Source organism: Nannobrachium achirus (assembly GCF_963921795.1).
Source record: "Nannobrachium achirus genome assembly, chromosome: 4".
Classification (NCBI taxonomy): Eukaryota; Metazoa; Chordata; class Actinopteri; order Myctophiformes; family Myctophidae; genus Nannobrachium; species Nannobrachium achirus.
In genome coordinates, this window is record NC_137813.1 from 5,810,418 (window position 1) to 5,834,653 (window position 24,236).

General features: G+C 44.9%; 1 protein-coding gene across 1 annotated transcript in view; it reads left to right on the forward strand.

Moving 5' to 3' along the window:
• LOC308283998 (testis-expressed protein 2-like) overlaps positions 1–23,560 on the forward strand; it is a gene marked incomplete at its 5' end in the record, with an annotated part of 61,389 nt that extends 37,829 nt beyond the window's left edge. The window contains 6 exons of the mRNA XM_080724520.1: positions 7,796–7,916; positions 14,576–14,698; positions 17,394–17,603; positions 20,342–20,462; positions 22,772–23,121; positions 23,168–23,560. Coding sequence (XP_080580646.1) covers positions 7,796–7,916; positions 14,576–14,698; positions 17,394–17,603; positions 20,342–20,462; positions 22,772–22,951 — 755 coding nt within the window. The 3' untranslated portion in view covers positions 22,952–23,121; positions 23,168–23,560. The remainder of the gene's footprint in view (positions 1–7,795; positions 7,917–14,575; positions 14,699–17,393; positions 17,604–20,341; positions 20,463–22,771; positions 23,122–23,167) is intronic.
• Positions 23,561–24,236: the final 676 nt, after the last annotated feature.

Below are 24,236 nucleotides of genomic sequence, written 5' to 3' on the forward strand. Positions count from 1 at the left end.
GGGACTGTTCCAGAGAAGAGGAAAGAGCACTCGGCCTGCGTCTTGGGGAAAGTCATGTATATTTATGCAGGATTCACTAAGCTTACTGGATACTTTAATGACCTCTACAAGCTGGACACCACTACAATGGTCTGGTCTTTAATTACGACCAGAGGCAATGCACCAAAGGGTTCATCACTCCACTCTTCCACCATCATCGGGACGAAGATGTTTGTATTTGGGGGCTCAGAGAGCCAGGACATCTGCAGCAACGACATCAGAGTGTTTGACACAGAGACCAACCGCTGGCTGAGTACGCATTCTGCACAGCTTCTTCCAGAAAGACGCTTCCATCATTCAGCCTTTGCCTACAAGGGAGAGCTGTACATATGTGGTGGCTACAACAGGGACCAGGAGTTCAGTGATCTGTGGAAATTCAGTCCAAACACCTTCTCCTGGCATGAGGTTGAACCAATGGGTGAATTTGGTACTACCGGGTGCTGTTGCATGGTGGGAGACTGTGTGATCCTTTTCGAACACCAACAGTTTGACGATATCCTGTGTTTCTTAGACTTAAGTCCTAGTATGAAGACGTTATGCAAGCTAGCGGTTATACAGTACGGTCTGGAGCGGTCTGGACTGCCACACAACGTCAGGTGGGAACTGGTAGCCATGACTACTGACAGCAACAGAATGTATAACCTTAGATCCACCGCCCGTCCAGGATCTGGGAAAAGAACTAAGTATGTGTGATCCTGTCAGAGTATGTCAGTCTTGTCCAAATATGGAGTTACACATGTGTTGTGTAACCCAGAGTGCTTCAAGGTAGGGGTGGGCGATATGGTGATAAATATCGTTGAGACGATACAATGTCTCCACGATACGCCTTTTCAGAGGTATCGTATATATCGTGATACAATTGATGGAGCCTTGTAAGAAACCATGTTTAATCGTTAATACGGAGATTCATTGCAGAATTAATTTAAACCAGCATTTTGGTCAAAATCAGTAGTTCTCAACATTAAAATGTCAAGGTCTCCACTTAACTCTGACAGTATACAAATGAAACCAAATGTATACTGTCAGTTACATACTTGTAAAGTTCAATTTAGACCTCCCAAAAGGAACCCAGAGAGTCTAGTTTTTGTCAAGTAACTTGAAAAATAAGCATGAAAACCAACGTGAAAAAGAATCGTGATAAAATCGAGTATTGTGATACAGCTTGGAAAAATATTGTGATATTGTATTTTTCCATATCGCCCACCCCGGCCTACTTCCAGGTCGGCAAAACAAAATGAACAAGATTTGACAAAAGTGTCACTGAGTCCATGTCGGTGACACATTACAGCTCAAAACATAATCCATCCATCCATCTTCAACCGCTTATCCGGAATCGGGTCGCGGGGGTAACAGTTCCAACTGAGATCTCCAGATTTCCTTATCCTGAGCAACTAGGGAGTGGAGGCGTTCCCAAGCCAGTTTGGAGATATAATCCCTCCATCTGGTCTTTGGTCTGCCACGGGGTCTCCTCCCAGTGGGACGCGCATCGAGGACCTTCCTAGGAAGGCGCTCGAGGGGCATCCGTACTAGATGCCCCAACTAGATGCTCCTTTCCTCGGGTGACTGAACTTCTCACCCTATCTCTAAGGGAGATACCAGCCACCCTTCTGAGGAAACCCATTTCGGCCGCTTGCACCCGCGACCTTATACTTTCGGTCATGACCCACACTTCATGACCATAGGTGAGAGTAGGAACGAAGAAACATAATACGACCCATAAATCTGAGAACACATTTACTGGAGACAAACACATTAACAGAAACAACCAGAAATGCACACTGTCGAAGTAGGCTACCTGTGGCCTACGCGAGATACCAATGACATCACCACTGGCATCACCAGGAATGCTGGTCCCTCATTGGCTGTTAACTGTTCTGCTGCTGTAGACGATCCTCACCGTCATTCAAATCGGTGACTACATGACGCCGTTGACAGCGCTCACCGTCAATCTTACTGTATTTACAGTAAATGTATTAATACTTACATAATGTCGCCCCGGTCGCGGCCGCATCGGTAATGTCCGCGATTTGTTTAAAACGCACGTTGGGCGTGCACGCGAAGTGAAGCTCCTCCATGTTAAGTCAATGGAGAGGCCCATAAAGATACTTCATTTAATCCAAAAGAGCCATTTTGAGCCATTTTGCACCAGATCTGATGTAAACAATACACACGGCAGGGCGCAGCCATCTTTCTCTTCTCGGCTCACACTGTCATGTGACTAGATGACGTAATCGTTGCCGTCAAGTGATAATCCAAAAAAACAAAAACAACCCCCTTCCAGCCCTTCAAAATAATAGCGGCGGCCGACGGAGGAAACGGCGCGGCACCAAGGCAACAAGCAACCTTCAGATTAAGAGGCACGAGTTGTGTTAATGAGGTTGCCAGAGATGCTGGTCCCTGATTGGGCTACGGTCTCAAACAAGAGAGGACACCGACATACGTTGGCGCCGAGTTTTGTCCACGCCACACCACGGGGCTGAACACATTTCGAGCGTGTACCCAGACGGGGGCTGGAAATTTACCGCCAGGTGCTGCGGCGATGCAGAACCCTCTATGTCAGCGTGTATGCCGACATACAGTACATACATGCATAATATATACATACATACCCAGCAGATTGCAGTACTTGAGCGTTCATGCTTGCGCAAGTAACTAGTAAGGTGCAATTATGAAAATAAAAATTAAGTTATAAAAAGGTTCAATTCTGGGAAATTGCAAGTGTGGTTGCACTGACGCGAGTTGCGAGGAATCCACTGGGAAATGAATGTCCTTCTTACCGTTTATGTTATATATTGTGATGTCATGGCATTAACAATCCTGTCTGATTGGATATTATACTGACAAGAACAATAGTTTGGTTGCCTGTAGTAACCAAAGTAATTATCAAAAGCAAACAGACACATTAAAACGGAGAAAGAAGAGAAGAGATTAAATAACCTATGGTCTAAACACCTACAGTATTTCCTAGTTTTTGCAAAGCAACAAGCCACACAAAGCCATATGGTCTAACGTACACGCACGCCACCCCCCCTCCCTTGCCTTAATTCTGCTCACGGAGTCCAGACTTTCTGGGCTGTCCGTCCACCTGGCTCTATTAGGCAGAGTCATTACACTTCTCCCTCCCCATCATCCATTATACTGACACACTGACTCCACTGGGCCTGTTCCCCCTGCCTGCCTGCCTACCAGCATGGCTGCCTGTTCCCCCTGCCTGCCTGGTTCCACCAGCTAAACCTACTTCTATTCGTTCTGTGGCCAGTTCAAAGTGCAGATGGTATTTACTGACTGGACTGACAGGCTTTGGAGAGAGAGAGAGGAAGAAGACGAATTGCTGAACAAGACAAGGACTAATCATGGCTTGGCTTCTGTCGAGGAATTCTGGATCAATTTGCATTTGTAGTCCTACACCAGCCATGTTGAGGACCAACACAGGTGTTCTGATTGGCATAGAAGATTAGTTCTATGCCAATCAGACAAATTAAAAAACCTGTGTTGGTCCTCAACATGGCCGTTTAGGACTACAAATGCAACCCATGAACAGGAGTCAGAGACAACATTCTAGGTCACCGGTTCCCAGGCACTGGGTCGGGACCCATACTTATGGGTCCCTTAATTTTTGTTTCCTACATTTTGATTTTAAAGGAATTATATGCAACTTTAAGACTATTAAAAATATAGAGATGGTGAGATGGTGTTACTTACACCCATAGAGTACTGAGTACTTACCGGTATACGGTTACTGTTACTAGCCTAGGTTACTGTATGGTTCTAGGTTTCTCTGGTATGCCTGCCAGACTCCTTGAGTGATTGGCAGGGTTTCTTGAGACATGTACCAGGCTTCACGTGATGTTCGTGCCCAGTGATGTGCTGGCCATTGGGAAAAACGGGACAACTCCCGAACGGCCGGTTCATTCCTGGCCGGACCAGGCCGGCCATTAGGAAAAAAATAAAAATATTTGTTCCATTTTGGGGGCTAGGCGGCCAACAAAGTAAATCGTCACTGTCGGGCAGAAACCTTGTATCTCCAAGTTTCAAATTTGTAATTTTTTCCGCAAAGCAAAGCCCTGCTTCATCATACAAGGCCGTCGCACAAAAGTAGTGAAAACAGCCGATCTACAAGCACACAACGCCTCGCACCGTTTAAATCATTTTTTAAATGACAAATACAAAACAAACAGTTTTGGACGTACAAGGTTTCCACCCGACAACGACAAAATATAACTCATGTAATTTGGCCCACTGGCTTGTCACTTGTCATGATCTGAAATGGCAAATATTTGAGTAGCAGCAGCGCTACAGAGAGATATCTCTCTCCATAGCGCGCAAAGAGGGCCTCTGCAACTCTTTTTCCCGGGCTGAATCAGGGGCCCAGCACGTCCCTGTTCGTGCCAGACTTTTGCGTGATGTTCGGTAACAGCGAATGCAAAAGGGCCGAGGAAGGGAAGGGGAGCGTGTCGATATGTAGACATAACATTTGTTCTACGTCCCACTATTTCGACTCGGGTGAATGTTAAAGGTGATACACCATGAAATTTCACTTTTCCTATTTTAAAACCTTTTTTTGGGGTCCCACTAGCACCTTCTATCCTCACAAAGTCCCATTTCTGACCGTTGTGTCTTTCTCTGGTTTTGAGAAGGCGAAGGTTAAAAGTATCCCACGGGTTCTCAAAACAGGCTGTCCAGATTTGCTGCCGATTGTGACGTCATCTGCCGATTGTGACGTCATCACGAAAAAAAAGAAATTCATTTTTTTCTTTTTTTCTTTTTTCAAAAATCAAACTTTTCAAAAAAAAAATGTTTTCAAAAAGATTTTGTGGGGGGTGGCGCAGTTCAGGCCAAATGTGGTACTGCAGCTGAAATGCTCTGTGAGCCATTCAAAAACGAGAGAGGCTCTCTATTCAGGAGTGGTAATTTAGCCTCAAACCTTTTGAAAAACGTTTTTGGGACATAAACAATATGACATAAATACTTTTTAAATGCATGGTGTATCACCTTTAACCTGGTGAAAAGCTAACCTGCCGACGTGGGTGAGTAGCTAACCCGCCGACACGGTTGAATGTTAACCTCTTTGCTTAAACCTAAACCAAACCCTAACTCTAACCTCAGTAACCCAGACGCTGGTGAGTAGCTAACCTGCCGATGCTGGTTGTGGAAAGAACGACACGTAGAAATAGCGAGATTTCCCCGAAGGGGGGAGAGAGGTTTAATTAACCCCTGGCGCCCGGTGGGTGTGCCGTTCATTCATGCCAGGCATCGCGCCGTGACTCGGTCGCCATCCAAGCATTTCTGAAAGCATAACACATGAAACATATTTTGGGATTCAGTCACTTGGCTTACTGGCAGCGTGCCTTGAAAGATTTGTCCAGTCCAGTGATTCGCAAGATTAGCCACGGTCACACGCACGCACACGGACACACACGCACACGCACATGCCCGCATGCAGGCACAGAGCCATGCTGTAAAACGATGAAGGAGAGGGAGGACATGGCACACGGAGGGACAATGACAGTGTATTTATTCTGTCATGTGCAGTAACATCACTTTGACGTGGAGAGAAAGAAAGCAGCGCTCGGTTTGAGCTTTGGAGATGCTTTCTTAACGCATTTTGACCGGGTACATATTACATGCTTAAACTATTAAAAAATAGCAGATATACAAGCTCACAGCGCGGCACCGAGTGCCGCGCTGCGAGCTTGTAGATATGCTATTTTTGAAAGATCGTGAAAGTCAAGTCTGAGCTTGTATCAGCTGTTTCAATAGCTAAAGTATAAACTAATCCCAGGCCTAAATGTTTTTTGACGTAGAGAGAAAGAAAAAGCAGCGCTTGGTTTGAGCTTTGGAGATGCTTTCTTCAGAGGAGGACTATATTCTGCCGTCTCATCTGATATGGATAATAATATCCAGGTCTCCTCACATTAAAGTTTTACTGTCACTAGGTTCAGCTGTGTGTGTGTGTGTGTGTGTGTGTGTGTGTGTGTGTGTGTGTGTGTGTGTGTGTGTGTGTGTGTGTGTGTGTGTGTGTGTGTGTGTGTGTGTGTGTGTGTGTGTGTGTGTGTGTGTGTGTGTGTGTGTGTGTGTGTGTGTGTGTGAGCCAGGAGAGGGACAGCAGCACCTCCTCACTGTAGAGAGAGGAACTGCGGCTGTTATCACCACAATGTTCCTCTTCATAATGCGTCTGTGCAATGTTACCAGATGCATCTCTGCAGCATAAAACAAGACGGCTTCTAGAGGAAATAGTACACGTATACAGTACTATGGAAGTCCTGCCCTATAGACCAGTGGTTCTCAACCTTTTCAGGCCACGACCCCCAAAATAATCATGTTTTAACTGACTCGTGAGTAAATGCCCCCTTTTTTTCCACCCTTTTCGAAGTGTGGGAACCACTGCATGGTAGGGACAGTGGCCGGGTTTCCCAAAGCGATTTTAGCCCATCGTAAGCCCATCGTAGCTCAGGCATGGTCGTAGAGACCAAGCCCCGATCATCATGTTCCCGTGTTATGAGTTCAGGCAGAGCGAATTATTTAGCCCCCTACAACTACACCATCATTCAGATTTCACAAACAAAGTGCTTAATAAAGTCTCACACCTGTCTAAATACGGTACGGCTTTCTATAATTACCCGTATCCTCCGTTTTCTTTAATAAGAAGCTTTGGCTTTTTATCCGATCACTGTCTGTTTATCTCAATGGGGTTGGTGCGTATGTGGAACGCCAGGAAAAACATGGGAAAACAGAACGCAATCGGATAAAAAGGCTTCTTCTTAAAGAACACGGAGGATACGAGTAATTATAGAATGCCGCACCGTATTCAGACAGTAGACTTTATTAAGCACTTTGTGAAATCTGAATGTTGGTGTAGTTGTAGGAGGCTAAATAAGTTGCTCTGCCCAAACCCATGTACACACGGGAACATGACGGTCAGGGCTTGGTCTCTACAACCATGCGTGAGCTACGATGGGCTTAAATCGCTTTGGGAAACTCGGACAGTTTCAGTCGTGGCTCTATCTCTCTCATAACAATCTCAGTCGTTCAGAAACAGTGGTTATTTATAAGCCCTGGTCCCTCAGTGTACTACATCGACCTCCCAGTGCCACCGATCTGCCAGCTCGGTGAATCTCTGGTTATGAGAGAATGACGTACTGTAGATGTCCGTACCTTCTTTTAATATACCTTAGCAACCGTGCAGTCAGGAAGCTAACGCTGCATGGGAGAGATGACCTTTCCCAGCATGCACTGGGGCATAGGGCACCATGCCAAGCAAGGCACTCCCTTCATTGTGTGTTGGACTCAGGATTCAGAACAGGACTCAGCACTGTGTGTGTGTGTGTGTGTGTGTGTGTGTGTGTGTGTGTGTGTGTGTGTGTGTGTGTGTGTGTGTGTGTGCGTGTGCGTGTGAGAGAGTATGTGTACATATTTTATTTTGATCGTATTACATTGAATGATTGTATTGTACTGTGCTGCTTTGGCAATGTAAACGTATGTGCCAATAAAGCCCTTTGAATTGAAATGAATTTTGTGAGTGTATGTGAGTGTGCGTGCGCAATCCGTTTTGCAGTGGTTTTATGGTGTGCTCATTTTAACACACTCTCTCTCTCTCTCTCTCTCTCTCCCTCTCTCTCTCTCTCTCTCTCTCTCTCTCTCTCCCCCTCTCTCTCTCTCTCTCTCTCTCTCTCTCTCTCTCTCTCTCTCTCTCCCTCTCTGTCTCTGTGTCTCTCTGCCTCTCTCGTCCCCTCTCTCTCTCTCTCTCGTCCACCAGGTCTATGGTTTGACCTGGAGGTGTCCTATAAAGGCTCCTTCCTGATGTCCCTGGAGACCAAGATGAACCTGTCCCGTCTGGGGAAGGAGGGGGACGGGCCGGGGGAGACGGGCAAGGAGGGGTGAGTCTGTCTGGGGGAGGAGGGGTGAGTCTGGGGGAGGAGGGGTGAGTCTAGGGGAGGAGGGGTGAGTCTGGGGAAGGAGGGGTGAGTCTGGGGAAGGAGGGTGACGGGCCGGGGGAGACGGGCAAGGAGGGGTGAGTCTGTCTGGGGGAGGAGGGGTGAGTCTGGGGGAGGAGGGGTGAGTCTATGGGAGGAGGGGTGAGTCTGGGGAAGGAGGGGTGAGTCTGGGGAAGGAGGGTGACGGGCCGGGGGAGACGGGCAAGGAGGGGTGAGTCTGTCTGGGGGAGGAGGGGTGAGTCTGGGCGAGGAGGGGTGAGTCTGGGGAAGGAGGGTGACGGGCCGGGGGAGACGGGCAAGGAGGGGTGAGGCTCCATCACCATCACAACAAAACATAATATATAATATAATATAATAATAGGCCCCACTCAAGCCTTGGGGTGTTTTTGTCACAGTACATTTGCACAAAGGTGAAATCTGTCCTCTGTATTTTACCCATCCTATAACAACTAGGAGCAGTGAGCAGCCATATGTGGCACTCGGGGAGCAATTAGATAGATAGATAGATAGATAGATAGATAGATAGATAGATAGATAGATAGATAGATAGATAGATAGATAGATAGATAGATAGATAGATAGATAGATTGATTGATTGATAGATAGATACCTTTATTATCCCACAGGGGAAATTCAGTTGCCCAGAGGCAGCGCAGCAGTTAAGGTTATAAGTTACAAAGAAGTAGGAAAAAGAAAAAGAGTACTGTAGTGTACAGTCCAAAGATCAAGCACAAAAAAAAAGAATATAAACATAAAGTGTCAAAAAGTTATTGCAAAAAAGAAGAATATATACATAAAGTGACCACGAAACATTCAACGCTCATAAGTGACACGTCACACACACAAAAAAGCTATACCCAAGCACAACTTAACAAACAGTGCCAAACAAAAAAAGTGCACATAACAGACAATGCTAGTCAATGCAACACAGGTATCACACCGCCATATCAACACAGCAATAGTACTCAGTTCAACCAACACAGCCCAATAGTGCAGGGCCAGAAAATAAGTGACCAAAGTCAGTGCAAATAAATCAAGAATATATATATTCTTTCCCCTCTTTTTTTAAGCAATAAAGGGAGCCACAGCAAGACGCCACAGCAACCCTCTCAGGGAAAAGTACGTTAGAGGTCAGAGTCAGTACAACTTTTTGTTCCAGTAGTGCAAGGTAACAGTTGTCCTAGGTTATCCTATTAGGCCTTGGCAAGCGTCCGCTATGAGTCTCGTTGTATTGCTTGAGAGCGACCGGCACAAAGGACTTTCCAAGTCTCTCGCACCTCCGTGCTGGGTAGCAGAAACGGTTGTTTCCTCTCTTACTCCAGTAACCGAAGATCTCAGGGTAGAGGGGATGGGAGGAGTTCTCCAAGATGGTGACCAGCCATCTTGACTCTTAGGGGTTAAGAGTCTTGCTCAGGGACACATAGCTGACCTTGCCAGGAATCATACCTGGGGCAACCAGGAGCTCTGGCTCCCCAGGCAGGCTCACTAACCACTCAGCTATGGCCACCCCAAACAAAATGTAACGTTTTGGATGTTTTCTCTTGTGCTGTTCCTTCACCTATCCACGCTTGACTTTGACTGTGCTGTTGTTTGTGCTTTATTCAGCCCGCTCTGGAATCCTGAGAGCTAAAGGAACACTTCACCCTTTTTCTACTAGTCTTCATCGGGTCATATTATACTGGGCATTACTGTGGACCGCTTGTATATGAAGATAGAGGGTCTATTTGTACACTCTTAACACTTTTGCTGCCATAGTTTTAATGAATCTAATGTAGATTCCTGCATTAGTAAATCTACTTTTTCCTACATTAACACCCTAGATTTGACTGTGTCAACGCTGTTCTTCCTTGTCTGTGCTATCCGTTTTGTATGTTCAGTAGTAGAGTCTACAAACAGACCGGAAAGGCTCCATTTGTGTTTGGCTGACTGACTGATTGATTGATTGAAAAACACAGGACAGTACAGTTCACATACAAGATCTACTAATAGGAAAGCAGAAGCACTATGGCTTATTTACATTGGGGTCCTTAGTAATCATTAAAACATTAAATCACAGACAAATAGACACAGTACCAGACCTGGAATTTCATCATTTTAGGGGCAAGGCCATTTTTTGAGGGCACAAAGGCCACATGCCAGGGCAGGAAGGCCACATGCCAGGGCAGGAAGGCCATCTAATAAAACAAGATTTTAGTCCATTGAAAGAATTTGTTGAATTTAAGGGTTAGGGATGATAATCTTATCTGCAGAGAAATAGATACATGATGGTATTTAAAATCTGATCCATGCTCAGCCCTGCACCAATCAAAGTCACTGGATTGGTTTAAAGATGGGGACTCGAGGGAGTTAAGATTTCAGAATCTCAACAAAAGACAATGGTGTCTATGTGAAAATAAAAAGACACCGGTGTCTACTGTCTACATATTGACAAGAGAGAGACAGAGGAGAAAGTGGTACAGTCAGCTGGGGCATTAAGGCCATTGTGGCCTCAGGTCATGCCATTGGTTTGAGGTGAACAAGGCCATGGTCTTCATGGCCTCCATGAAATTCCTGCCCTGCACAGTACTATGCAAAAAACAAACAAACAAAGACATAAACACATCACATAGCCTTTTACTGTAGCCTTTGCTGCAGCAGTGAGATGTATAACGTGTAGGAGTTGTTGCTTCTCGTTGTAACAGCGATAATCAATTCCTGGGCAGCTCTGAGCCAGATGCTAAGTGGGAGGAATTTGCATCCTGAGGTCTAAAGTGTTGACGTAGCCTGTGTGTCTCTTTCTCTTCTCCTCATTTCTCTCCACTCTTCCTTCTCTGTCTTCCTTTACTAAATATCCATCTTCTTCTTCTTCCTCCTCCTCCTCTGGTGCTGCTTGCTTGATGCTGTGGATTTGCTCCTGTTGGCTGCTGGGTGAGTCTGGGTTTGGGAACGGATGCCCTTCGTTGACACGAGGAGTAATAATCCCTTCTTGTGTTCCACACCGTAGCCTCTGTTTCAGCCTTTGTTGACAATATTTTTACTTTTTGTGTTTTTTCCTAAATTAACATCCTATAGACTAGAGCATACATGGGCAACTGGCGGCCCGGGGGCCACATGCGGCCCCCACCTACACTTAATGCGGTTAATATCAGAATACTGATATATTATTGGTTTCAGCTGTTACAATTCCAAACATGCAAACATGACCGTTTTAATTACTTCAGTCTAGTCTAGTAGTACTAAAATGTTAGTCTTTTTTTCATATCCAACATATTTGTATTCAGGTTCATAAAGTTAACATGAGTATAACTAAATGCATTTGAAATTAAATACAATTGTACATTTCAGGATTCCATTTAAAAAAGAACCAAAAATATTCATGTTTCCAATTCAAAAGAAGCAAAAATAGCAGATCTACAAGCTCAAAACGCGTCGCAGTGCGACGTGTTTTGAGCTTTTAGATCTTCTATTTTTGCTTCTTTTGTATGAGATACTAGAAAGACAAAGTAGAATGTAGCAATATGCAATGTGGCCCTCTGGAGTGAAGGTGGAAATATAGTGACCCTCTCCATCATCAAAGTTGCCCACCCCTGCTATAGAGGGTATGCATGCAACATCATCATACCTGCAAGTTATGTGGGAACGCCTACTGAGTGGCAAAACAAATACCTAGCTTTGACAGACCTTTATTTATTCTTGGAACGGACATTGAGGTGTCCCTCAGTGTTGTCGAGATGCATCACAGTTAAAATACAATGTCATATAATACACATGGAACTAACAACTAACAACAATGAAATGAAACAACAGCTTCCCCCTTTACGTACAACAGAAGTAAGAAACATAATCTAAAAAGAATAAGATAAATAAAACGGTTGCAGACATTTGTGGATAGGTCTGCAATCAACGTTTTAAATTGTCTTAGTCTAAAGGGCCACTTCACCTCTGGGACAGCTAGATCTTATTTTATTGTTGTTTGGGACACAATCAACACAATCCTGAGTTATTTTTTGTATTCAATCTGTGTTTTGAGATATTTTAGTATTTCAGCTGTGCTAGTGAGGCATTTTGCATCATATGATGCATTTTGCATCATCATGCTGCATCATATGATGCAAAACGCATCACTAGCACAGCTTCTTCTTTCGTGTATCATCATCCTTGATGATTGGTTGACGACATTTTATTTCACAAGATTTCTTGTTTCTTAGGGGAGGCCATGGGGCTGGCTGTCGTAGCACAGCTGAAATACTAAAATATCTCAAAACACAGATAGAACACAAAGAATAACTCAGGATTGTGTTGATTGTGTCCCAAACAACAATAAAATAAGATCTGGTTGTACCAGAGGTGAAGTGGCCCTTTAAGCAAGCAGTCGGAGCACCCACAACAAAACGCTTGTTTTTAGCAGTTCAGTCTGAACTCGGGGAGATGTGAGCCAGTGGTTGATCCATGGCGACTTCGGCAAGGATGCCAAACATAGTTTCTTTCCACAAGGAAAGACAAGGTGATGATTAAGACTATCATCATGTCTCAAGGCAAGACAGACAGCAGAAATCTTGCCCTCTCTCATGAATCCCCCCACTAGCTAGTGCATACTGTATAAGAAGTAAGAACACTAGCTAGTGCATACTGTATAAGAAGTAAGAACACTAGCTAGTGCATACTAGGGGTGTCTTCTAAAAATCGACGAATCGACGCGTCGTTTTAAGCCCCGGGAATCGACGCCAATTGTTTGAGTCGAAGCGAAAATATATATTTTTTTATATCACCAGTTAGCCTACTACTGCCAGTACTGCGGTGCACTGCTGGACTGGTGTGGTGTCATGTACTTCCAATGAGAAGTAGCAATTGGCGAACACGAACAGTTATTTATTGTCTCGCACCAGCGTCGGGTTGAAAGTGAGACGGAACGGCCAGAACGGTTCAGACCGCCGCAGTGTTCCGTTAAGAGGAGGGAAGCACGCTGTCAAAATCCCATACTAAATAACCTGCCACAGCACAAACGCGCGTCCACGAAGTAGTAAACAATCTTCTAAAGTCAAATTAACATACACAAGTGTAGGCTACAAGTTACATTTTCTAATTAAAGTGCTTCTGAATTGTTCCAATGTTGTAATCCATGATGAATGATTGTGTTTCGCTGTGTTTGCGTCCATGACATGTCCACACTGCTGGCTCTAACGTAGCCTCGGAAACCCAGACTTTTAGCTCTAACGGGAGCTGTGCCTCCCCGTTTTTATGATCCGTTTCTGAAATGAATCCGTTCTCGACACTGACTCATTACTCTGTCAGTGCTCTGTGTCCCGCGACTGCGGACTGGATCCCATCGTTCATTTAAAAGAGCCGTTCAAGAGAGCGGAATCGTTCGCGAATGTCTCATCTACTGCACGCTGCCGAGAGACGGGGCAGAGTTGAAACAGCGGAGATTTGTTTTAACGGTGTGTTATAACTCTATGGTTGTACACTGCTATGCAGATAACATTTGTGCTCGCGCACCGATATCACCGAAAACACTGTGTATTCAATTCATCTCTTAATGTATTATTCTATTATGTTGACGTGGTTTAAAGCAACACTTTTTTTTCTCTTTTTTTTTTACACAAAGTAGACTATAAAACGATTCGTCGACGCGTCGGATTAACCCCCGCGACTCGAATCGACTTCATAAATCCTGTGTCGAAGACAGCCCTAGTGCATACTGTATAAGAAGTAAGAACACTAGGTAGTACATACTGTAAAAGAAGTAAGAACACTAGCTAGTACATACTGTATAAGAAGTAAGAACACTATACATACTGTATAAGAAGTAAGAACACTAGCTAGTACATACTGCATAAGAAGTAAGAACACTAGGTAGTACATACTGTATAAGACGTAAGAACACTAGGTAGTACATACTGTATAAGAAGTAAGAACACTAGGTAGTACATACTGTATAAGAAGTAAGAACACTAGGTAGTACATACTGTATAAGAAGTAAGAACACTAGGTAGTACATACTGTATAAGAAGTAAGAATGTGGGAGTTACGCATTCCTATGAGTCTATAGCAGGGGTACTCAAAAAGATGGCTCAGGGGCCACTCAGCAAAATACAAAAAGTAAGAGGCCGCAAGATAAAAATGACGGTCATGTTTCAGACATTTAGTCTAGACAATGATTTTGTAACACACTGCATAAGTAGTCTAAAAAATAAGGAAATGCACTAGAAAACAGCCACATTTCCATCTGTAAGGACAAACCTCAAAGAACAAAAAGAAGAAATGATTAATGATGAAGTATGAAGAAGCAAAAAAGTATTTTATAAAACAAGACAATAGTTGTTTCTTAGTGGTTTTGGAGAGAAACTGAAAAATTATCTGAAATTATTTGTCCACACTGAAAGTAGACAAAATATTTTTTTATTGGTATGACCATGACGGGCCGCATAGACATGCTGCAGGGGCCGCATGCGGCCGACGGGCTGCAGGTTGAATAGCGCTGCTCTATAGAGATGAACTCTATGCATTTCTATGAAGAGCAGTTGGCAGGAGACTTTATACGGTTGATTTTAAAATCTGGTTATGCCTTTTTTTCGTGTGTGTGTGTGCATGTGTGTGTGCATGTGTGTGTGTGTCTCTCTCAGAACCAGGCCGCGGACCTACTGTCTAGCAGACAGCGATGAAGAGTCGTCCAGCGCGGGCTCCTCTGACGAAGAGGATCCTCCAGAACTCTTCACGGACAAGCCTGTCATGCCGGGAGCGGAGGGGTGAGCAGACCGTCTTCATGATAATGATCCTTCTAGCCTCACAGCTGGAAGGTCCTGGGTTGGGTTCACGCCAGGGGACGCCGTGGGCACTGGGGGAGTGTTCCCTCCTCCACGTCATCAGCGCCCACGTAGCCTGATTTCAGACTCTGCGCTGAGCTTGAGTCTGACACTGTCATTGAGATTTCAAAGGGGAGGGGATTTGAAATTTGAAATTCCCAATCACAAGCAATCTGGTGCGAGGGGTTGTGTTTGACTTATGTGTACACAAAAACATTCCCCCCTCCCCCTCCCCTCTATGACAGGCATCAAACAGGTTGTTGTCTTTGATGCTAACGAGGTGTGCACAAACCCCCTTTGAAGTTCAAAGGGGGCAATTAAGAGCTTTGGCTGAGCTCCCCTCCCTCCACTGTTTCTGTTGATTTTCAAAAGTTAGACCCACCCCCGCCTCCGTCTTGCATTGATTTCATTGGCTGGTACGCCAAGATACCATATCATCTGTTGTCATATGACAACACCAGACCAAGAGAACCAGTCCGCTCAGAGAGTGGGTGGGTCTATGGGCTGGAGCCAGGCAAGCGCCCACACCCTAGGTAGGGTTGGCGAAAGGGCCATTCTGTGTGGAGTTTGCATGTTCTCCCCGTTTCCCCTAGGGTAGATGCCCTCACAAAAGAACATGCAGTGATCCTGGTCTCTATACTGCCTCCCCCTGGCCATCCGGGGCGCCTGAAAGAGAGGAAAGGAACTGGTTGGAATAACGTGTTCCTTCCATGCGCTACGTCCAACCGAGGAAGCTTCCCCCCTGTTAGGTGATAAGAAGCGGCCTCCTCACTCCTCATGCGCTGAAGGCAGCATGAGCTCAGTTCGGGGTTCTCCCCAGGTTGGCAGAGGGAGAGCAGAGCCCAGGATTACAGTTTAAGCAATTGGCACTGGGTCAAAAATGGGTACAAAATCAAGGGATAAAAATGTAGAAAAATAATCAGTGCATGCACAGCGATACGCCTTTAGGGATGGGACGATAATCGTTATTGTTGTTTATCGTGATAAAAAATAATAATAAATAAAAAAACACTCACAATAATCGTATCGTGGAGATTTACATTTATTGTGAAATTATCCTCCGTCATGCACTGGGATCAATTCACCTTTTATTTGCCGAGCTGCATATCCGGTACCATCATTTAAACCCTCTATAATATTGGTAAAACGGACTTGGAAATAACACACTTGATACATGCATTTTTTTCACTCTCTTTGCCAAAAAGAGATCTTATCTACAAGCTTGTAGATCTGCTATTTTTTGGCAAATGTTCCGCCCCAGTATAATGGATGTTAGGGAGCTTGTAGTCTTGTGGTTACAGACTCTATATCGCGTTCACAGATTGTGGAATAGTTGTCTTGCTACACAAGGCTAGTATTCATTATTACACTATAGTGATTGGCATCGGAGGCCCACACCCACACAACGACCTGGCACGGGTCGGTTGGCTTCTAGCACTGAGACACAGTGACGTCAGTCAGCCCTGTGCCCGTCATCATCTCCACCTGGCCCTAAGTTCTGTGCCATCACCTGCTTAATCCCACTGACTGTCCCCGACACCTGCTGTCTGTCCCTGCCATCCATCACCTGCTGGAGAAAAAAATCCCACTCACTTGGAAAGCACGGCGCTGACATAATCCACAAAGACCTGGAATTATTTTATACTTTTAGCTATTGAAAAATAGCAGATATACAAGCTCACCGCGCCGTGAGCTTGTAGATCTGCTATTTTTGAAAAAAATATTGAACACTTTAGCAAATCTTTGAATATAATGCCGTATTTTTCAAAGGAAACCTCTGTAACTGAAATCTCTGGGTGGTCCCTGGAACAACATATTTTGAGATAGGGGGTCCACGGCCAAATACATGTCATTTTGGGGGTCCTTGACATGAAAAAAGTTTGAGAACCACTGATTTAGAAGAAGGATTTAGAAGACATTTATAGAATTCAAATTCTTCCCATTTTCCAAAAAATAGCAGATCTACAAGCTCACAGCGCGGCACCGAGTGCCACGCTGTGAGCTTGTAGATCTGCTATGTTTCAATAGTTAAAGCATAACATAAGCGACGAAGACGTGTTCCCGGCCTTGACGGGATAATGTTGCTGCACTCACCCTGCTCGCCTCCGCCGTGGGACGCCCAATAAGTAGCAAGAGATGCTGTTCGGATGAATAAGTGATGAATCTGACTCACTCCCCTCTCCTCCTCTCCTCTCCTCCCCTCCTCCTTTTCCGTCCTCTCATGGGGTCATCAATCTGTCCGTACACACGGACAAATGTGTCCGTGGCAACTAATTGTATCTATATTTTTCGTCCATGCCTTTTCTCTCATCCCTAAACTTCTTTGCCTTTTTTATTCTATTGAAAAACATTAAAAAATACTTCAAATAGTCGATCTACATCGACACGTTGTGAGCGTGTAGATCACATTAAATGTAATAATTAAATGTAAAATGTAATACCTATAATTCCAAGTGCTTGTCAGGGTGGGGGGTCCCCAGTTCAAATATGTTTATTTTGGGGGTCACGGCCTAAAAAGGTTTGAGAACCCCTGGTATAGAGCATTAACAAATTCATCCACCAGGGGCATTGACAACTCATTCTTTTGACTTCCTATCTTGCCAAGTTTTATAAAGCTGTGTCCCTGTGATCCTTGCAGCTACGTGGGGGGCCACAGGCCCAGCAAGATCATGCGCTTCGTGGACAAGATCGCCAAGTCCAAGTACTTCCAGAAGGCCACGGAGACGGAGTTCATCAAGAAGAAGATGGAGGAGGTGTCCAACACCCCCCTGCTGCTCACCGTGGAGGTGCAGGAGTGCCACGGGACGCTGGCCGTCAACATCCCACCGCCCCCTACTGACAGGATATGGTACTGTATTACTATACTTAAGTATATGTGGCGGAGAGAGTCGCAGCCCCAGCCTTGAAGCCTCAAAAGTCTAGTATCTGCCCTCGTTCCATAGGGATATCCCTTTGGAGCAATGGATAAGATAATGGACTTTCACGTGGGAGGCCCGGGTTCGAAGCCCGGGTGGGGAGGTCCAATTCACCTCCATTACATATACAGTATATAGGGGGCATGGTGGTGCAGTCAGTAGCGCTGTCGCCTCACAGCTAGAAGGTCCTGGGTTCGATTCCTGCCGGGGACCCTGGGGGCGTGTTCTCCTCTGCGTGCGTCATCAGTGCCCACACCCTGGGTGTGGCAAAGGGCCTTTCTGTGTGGAGTTAGCATGTTCTCCACCAGTCACGCAAATGAACCGCAGCGGCGGATGAGTTATCTAGCTTTTTATATCTGTGGTTCTCCCCGTGTCTCCTAGGGTTGATACCCTCACAAAAACATGCAGTAATCCTGGTCTCAATACTGCCTCCCCCTGGCCAGCCAGGGCGCCTGATGGAGGGGAACTGGTTGGAATAACGTGTTCCTTCCATGCCCTACATCCAAACGGGGAAACTCCCCTCCCTGTCGGGTGAAACAGAGCAACTTGGACTAGAGGTCTTCACAGGTCCAAAAAAGCGAACCGAAATCGAAAAGTACAGTCAAATTTCGTCCGATTCCAACCTGTTCCGAAATAATAATCAAATTACAAAACCAAACCCGAGTGGCCCCGTTCGGTCTCGTCCGATTCCGTCCCGTTCCGACTTTCTTTCTTTTTTTACAGACCGAAATCCATGACATGTTGTCCCGAAATCCTTTTATTTCCGAGGTTCCGAGAGACCCGTGCATTTAATCATTATTAAAATCCCCTTTCATGTACCGAGATCCCTCACTCACGGCAGCTGTGCGGCGTGCGCTGTTAACTGATTGACAGGCAGAAGAAGACTGCCAAGAAATCTAATATTTAGGCTATTTTCTATCAACAGAGTTAAGTCATTTTCGGTTTGTTTGTCATGGTTTCACTTGTAGGCGAGTGCTTTCTCATCAGCCTGACGGGCGACAGCAGGAGAAGCTGCTATGCATCACGCACACGCATGCATTACGCACGCACCAAGCTCTTATTCCCCGCTGTAAATCTGATCTTAGACCAGCATTATCATCTCACGGTTACAGCCATTCTTCATGTCGCTGCCTCGCGGCTAATAACGGACCTGAATCTGATCCTAGGTCAGCCTAAACACAGCACAGCACACACGTTAAACACAATTCCAGTTTGTTCCGTATCATAGCCCACCAGCGCACGCCAGCGCGCACACACACATTGATTGATTGCTTGCTTTATAGTTTGCATGAAAAGCAGAAAGTACACACACGTCACACACACAGTACGGGTCCTATCGGGTCCTCTCGGGTTATACATATGATGATTACAGTCCCGTGTTCCGAAGTGTTCCGAGGGAAATGCAACCGTTTCCAACCCGGCTCCGAGTGACTATGATAAAACACTGACCGAACCCGGGTCTCTCGGGTCCTCAGGTAATTTCGGGGTCGGGGCCCCCGTGAAGACCTCTAACTTGGACTATTCATGCATAGAAGGAAGCATGAGGTCAGCCTGTTGCTCTCCCCAGGTTGGCAGAGGGAGAGCAGAGCCCAGGATTACATTAGATAATTGACACTGGGTGAAAAATGGGGTACAAAATTGTGGGATAAAACATTAAAAAAAGAAAGAAAAAGTATACAGTATAGGCCGGGCATATGTTTTGTAGTAATAAACAAAACCTAATAGTAATTAATTAGTAATAGTTGTGGATTGTAAGTAAAAGCATTGAACGTTTGACATAATCCATGAAAGTTAAAATACCTCAAAATTGTACTTAAGTCATAAGTACTGTACTTAAAGTAAAGGTACTTTCCACCTCTGAGATTAACTATTGAACATTCCAATCTAGTTATAGTCACTCATAGTGTGGCCGCTCTAGTTTTAATACTGCACCACTGTACCCTCTGCTGGTCATATACAGGCATGCAAGCAGGAAGAGCATGAAGTAAGCATGAAATAATGTAGCTTCTTTTAAATTAATCATAATGCACTTCATATTTATGGACCACACATCTACCTTCTATATTTGTATGTCTGTCTGTCAGTCTGTCTGTCTTTCACAATTGGATGGCCATAAGCACATCATACTAAGATACTGTAGATTGTATTTCTTTCTTTTATTTTGCTATTATTGCTGTAAATCACATTGTTGCCAACTTTCTTTTCTGAGAGACTTTATAAATAAATGTATTATTATCATTATTGCTCTCACCTCACAGGTATGGTTTTATTATCGGTAGAAATTAAAGGAGTAGTTCACCCCCCAAATGACCTTTATTCTTCTATTGATTACTCACGCCATGGAGACTTGAGTTCAATGATATTTCTTTTTGTATTTGTCACATTCCAAGTCAATAATTTGATTACTATAAATGTACCCCTATTGATTCCAAATTTGGGTCCCATCCATAATCAATGGGGGTAAATTTACTATAATCAAATGTTTGTCTTGTGACAGAATGTGACAAATATATATATTTTTTAATTGAACTCAAACTTCATCTCTCTCTCTCTCTCTCTCTCTCTCTCTCTCTCTCTCTCCCCCCCTCCTCTCTCTCTCTCTCTCTCCCCCTCTCTCTCTCTCTCTCTCTCTCTCTCTCTCTCTCTCTCTCTCTCTCTCTCTCTCTCTCAGGTATGGTTTCCGGAGCCCGCCTCACCTGGAGCTGAAAGCTCGACCCAAGCTGGGAGAGAGAGAGGTCACCATCGCCCATGTGACCGACTGGATCGAGAAGAAACTGGACCAGGAGTTCCAGGTACGATGATGCAATGACACTGGCAGGTACCGTACATGATGCTGTATTTACCCACTGGAATAAAGCTCCGGGATTTCCAAACACCCACCTAGAAATGTGCAATGATACATGGCAGGTTTTATGATGCCGCGTTTACTCACTAATCCAGCTCCAGGATTTCTGTTAACATTTGTGGGCTGAGGAGATATCTTCAGAAATAGGGTCATATCCTGGAATAAATTCCTTACCAAAAAAGATATTGACTAATGTGTTTGTAAAGGTAGTAACACATCTCACAAACACTGAAATTCAGTTTCCCTAGGAGTATCCTTGACAGCTGCTGAAAGTTGGGGTCCCATTAAATTAACTATACAGGATTTTCATGATTCTGAATCCATTGCAAGCATTTGTTTTTTCACAAATTCCTTGGGCAAAAATGGTTTTGTGTTGAGTCATCACTTTTCACAGTTTTGTGGGAGCCGCCTTTACCCCAAGGAATGTTTTGTACATAACTACATACATAGGGCTGAAGTGGTTCATTATGTTTTGTAACAATAATCAAAATCTACAAGGCAACTAGTAGTAACTGACGTTTTCAAATAATTGCAGTGGAGTAAAAGAATAATATTGGCCTCTGAGATGTAGTGGAGTCAAAGTAAAAGTACTGTACTTTGGAAAAGACTCCAGTAAAGTACAAAATAACATACAGTAGATCCTTTTTTTGGTTGAGACGGGAACATAGAACCTTTTTTGTGTGGAGGGTGGGTGGGGAACATAGAACCTTTTCGTGTGGAGGGTGGGTGGGGAACATAGAACCTGGGGAACATAGAACCTTTTTGGGGAAGAAGTGGGGAACATAGAACCTTTTTGGGGGAGAAGTGGGGAACATAGAACCTTTTTGGGGGAGAAGTGGGGAACATAGAACCTTTTTGGGGGAGAAGTGGGGAACATAGAACCTTTTTGGGGGAGAAGTGGGGAACATAGAACCTTTTTGGGGGAGAAGTGGGGAACATAGAACCTTTTTGGGGGAGAAGTGGGGAACATAGAACCTTTTTGGGGGAGAAGTGGGGAACATAGAACCTTTTTGGGGGAGAAGTGGGGAACATAGAACCTTTTCGGGGGAGAAGTGGGGAACATAGAACCTGGGGAACAAAGGGTGGACCCCGGCTAATGATGCAGTTGTTAAGTAGAGCTACAGTACATGTTTCTTAACTTGATTTGCATTATGCCTACAATGTAATTTTCCTATGCTAATTAGTCAGGCAGAGCCTGACTAATTAAAAAGAAAAGAAACTCGATGAAAATTGGTGATTTCAATGGCAGCTTTCAAGATGTTTTGTCCATTATCTCTGGAACGGAAGGTGCAATCTGCTCAGTTTAAAGCTTGTTGGATGCGTGACTTCGGGGACATTAAGCTGGTGGGCCAGTGAAAATTGCGCCACGGGCCGGAGGTGGCCCGCGGGCCGGAGTTTGAGTATCACTGCTTTACACCACTGGCCTCACTACACTAGTAATGATATGGTTGTCACTAGAGGTAGCTGAACCTAAGGCACACCTTTAGACGAGTGCAGCGATGTCAGCTCTCTGCTAGAAGCCGCTTCATCCCTGTCGTCTACCTCCCGCCGTGGAACGTATCATTATCCACCCCGACCTCCACTAAAGTACAGTGCTGCCATGTTTCTGTGTGTTCGCTGTCAAGTCGCGCAGCGAGGGTTTACTTCTAGGCTCAGGCGGTTTTAGGGCCGTGAATAGAAACCTTGGGTGGTTCACCAAATATGACAATGAAAAGGGCCAGGCTGAATGACTTAGAACATAAGAACAACCCCGGTGTTTTTGCTCCTCTCCAAGATCTGTAATTCTTTCTAGATATAATGGCTGTATATCTGATGGTGTAACTGTTGTTTATTCACACAGGCCATTCATCTGTGGCCGTTTGTGTGCTCTTTACTTTACTACATTCTGTTTCTCAAGGTTCAGTTCGGGGACCACCAAACGGACCCTTGCGGGTCTGTAGTTTCTGAGTCACAGATCCTTACGTTTTGGTTCCCCATTCTCTTAAATTCCCAGCAATGACACACGGAACCAAATGGACCCTTTCGGGTTAGATTTATTGATTATATTATTAGACAAAAATGGAGAACAACAAAAATTTGATTATCAAAGTGAATTGATCCAGGTGGTGGTAGGGGGGTGTGGTGAAATTCAAAACGCTCAAAAAATTCAAACGCTCTTACCCCAATCTGAGTTACCCAAACTAACTGTAACACATATATATATATATATATATATATATATCCCTTATTGTTGTATTCCTTCTCTTCTCCGCCCAGAAAATATTCGTGATGCCAAACATGGACGACATCTGGCTACCCATCATGCACTCTGCCATGGACACGCGTTCAAGCGACAACTTGGTTACCGCGACGACGACGACGACGACAACAGCAACAGCCGGCGACGCCTCGAAGGACTCTGAGACGCCGCGGTCTGACGACGTCTCGGACATGTGAAGAGAGAGAGAGAGAGAGACAGACTGCTGTTCACAGCGAGACGCCATGGCAACTATAGACATACCCTCCTCAAAATAGACCCACACACACACCACTAGCTGGTGGGGTTCATGGCCACCCAGCATGAGAAGAACAGACATGTCACTCATAACACTGAGAAGAACAGACATGTCACTCATTACACTGAGCGGTGGGAGGGAAGACGCTATGGAGGAGGAGGATGGTAAGTTTGTTATTGCATTCAACTGCTCATCTTATCCATCTTGTCATTCAAAACGAGACAAAGATTGTTTGTGTTTGAACGACGTTAGCGGGGGAAATGATCGATCACCGCAGGCCTGGAGGAGAAAAGACCGGCGGCCGGTTGAGAATGTGTTATCTATCAATCAATCAATCAATCAATCAATGAATCGATTGATCGTCAGTGTGTGTTCAGTGCATAAATACATACTGCACCCCGACTCTCAAGCAGAAGAACCATAATACCTGTGATGTACAGCTACACCAAACATCATCGCCAGGCTCTTTTCCACTAGAAGAACTAAAGCCAACCGTACCGTGCCGCACCGTACAGTGTTTCACAGGTTGTGGGTTTGTTTCCATGCCTGCGCTATACGGCTGGGGGTGTCATTCGCGTTGAGAGCTTGCAGGTCCACCATTTTTGCTATTTTAGAAATGTGGCTTTGGTCATTTATTATTAGCATTTTGTCGCCGCCTCCTGTGTCTTTCTGAAATCACTTCTCTCAGATAAAAAGGTTCTCTCAGATCCTAATTTGGGCCCTGCTGCCTCAAGGAGGAGGTGGTACTTCTGGGAAGCCAGGACTCAGAACTTAAAGTTTAATGCTGTTTTCCCCCCAAATAAGTGGAACATAGCTTTATTTACATTTGTTTGCTTTTTACCCCTTTTTTCTCCCCAATTAACGGCCAAGCTACACCAGTCCTTTTCATGCGCGTCAGTGCGTACGCGGGGCATGCGTGCGTATGCGCTTTTGGAAAGATCCAATATATATCAATGATATTGGCTACACCAGGCTCACGGATAGCGCGAACCCCGGATATGAATGCTGTTAAAATAGGATCGGTTCTATTTTGTGCGTGTGCGTAAGCGTTTTGTACACAAACTCCCTGGTCTCCCACACATACACTCCCTCGTTGGTGTAGCCAGGGGCTTTTCGCACACGCACAGACAGCGCACGCATACGCACGTGTTTTCTGGTGTAGCCTGTCCGTCTGTCGTTATGCCGATTGATTCCTCCCTGCACACATTTGTGTGTCGTATTCTACT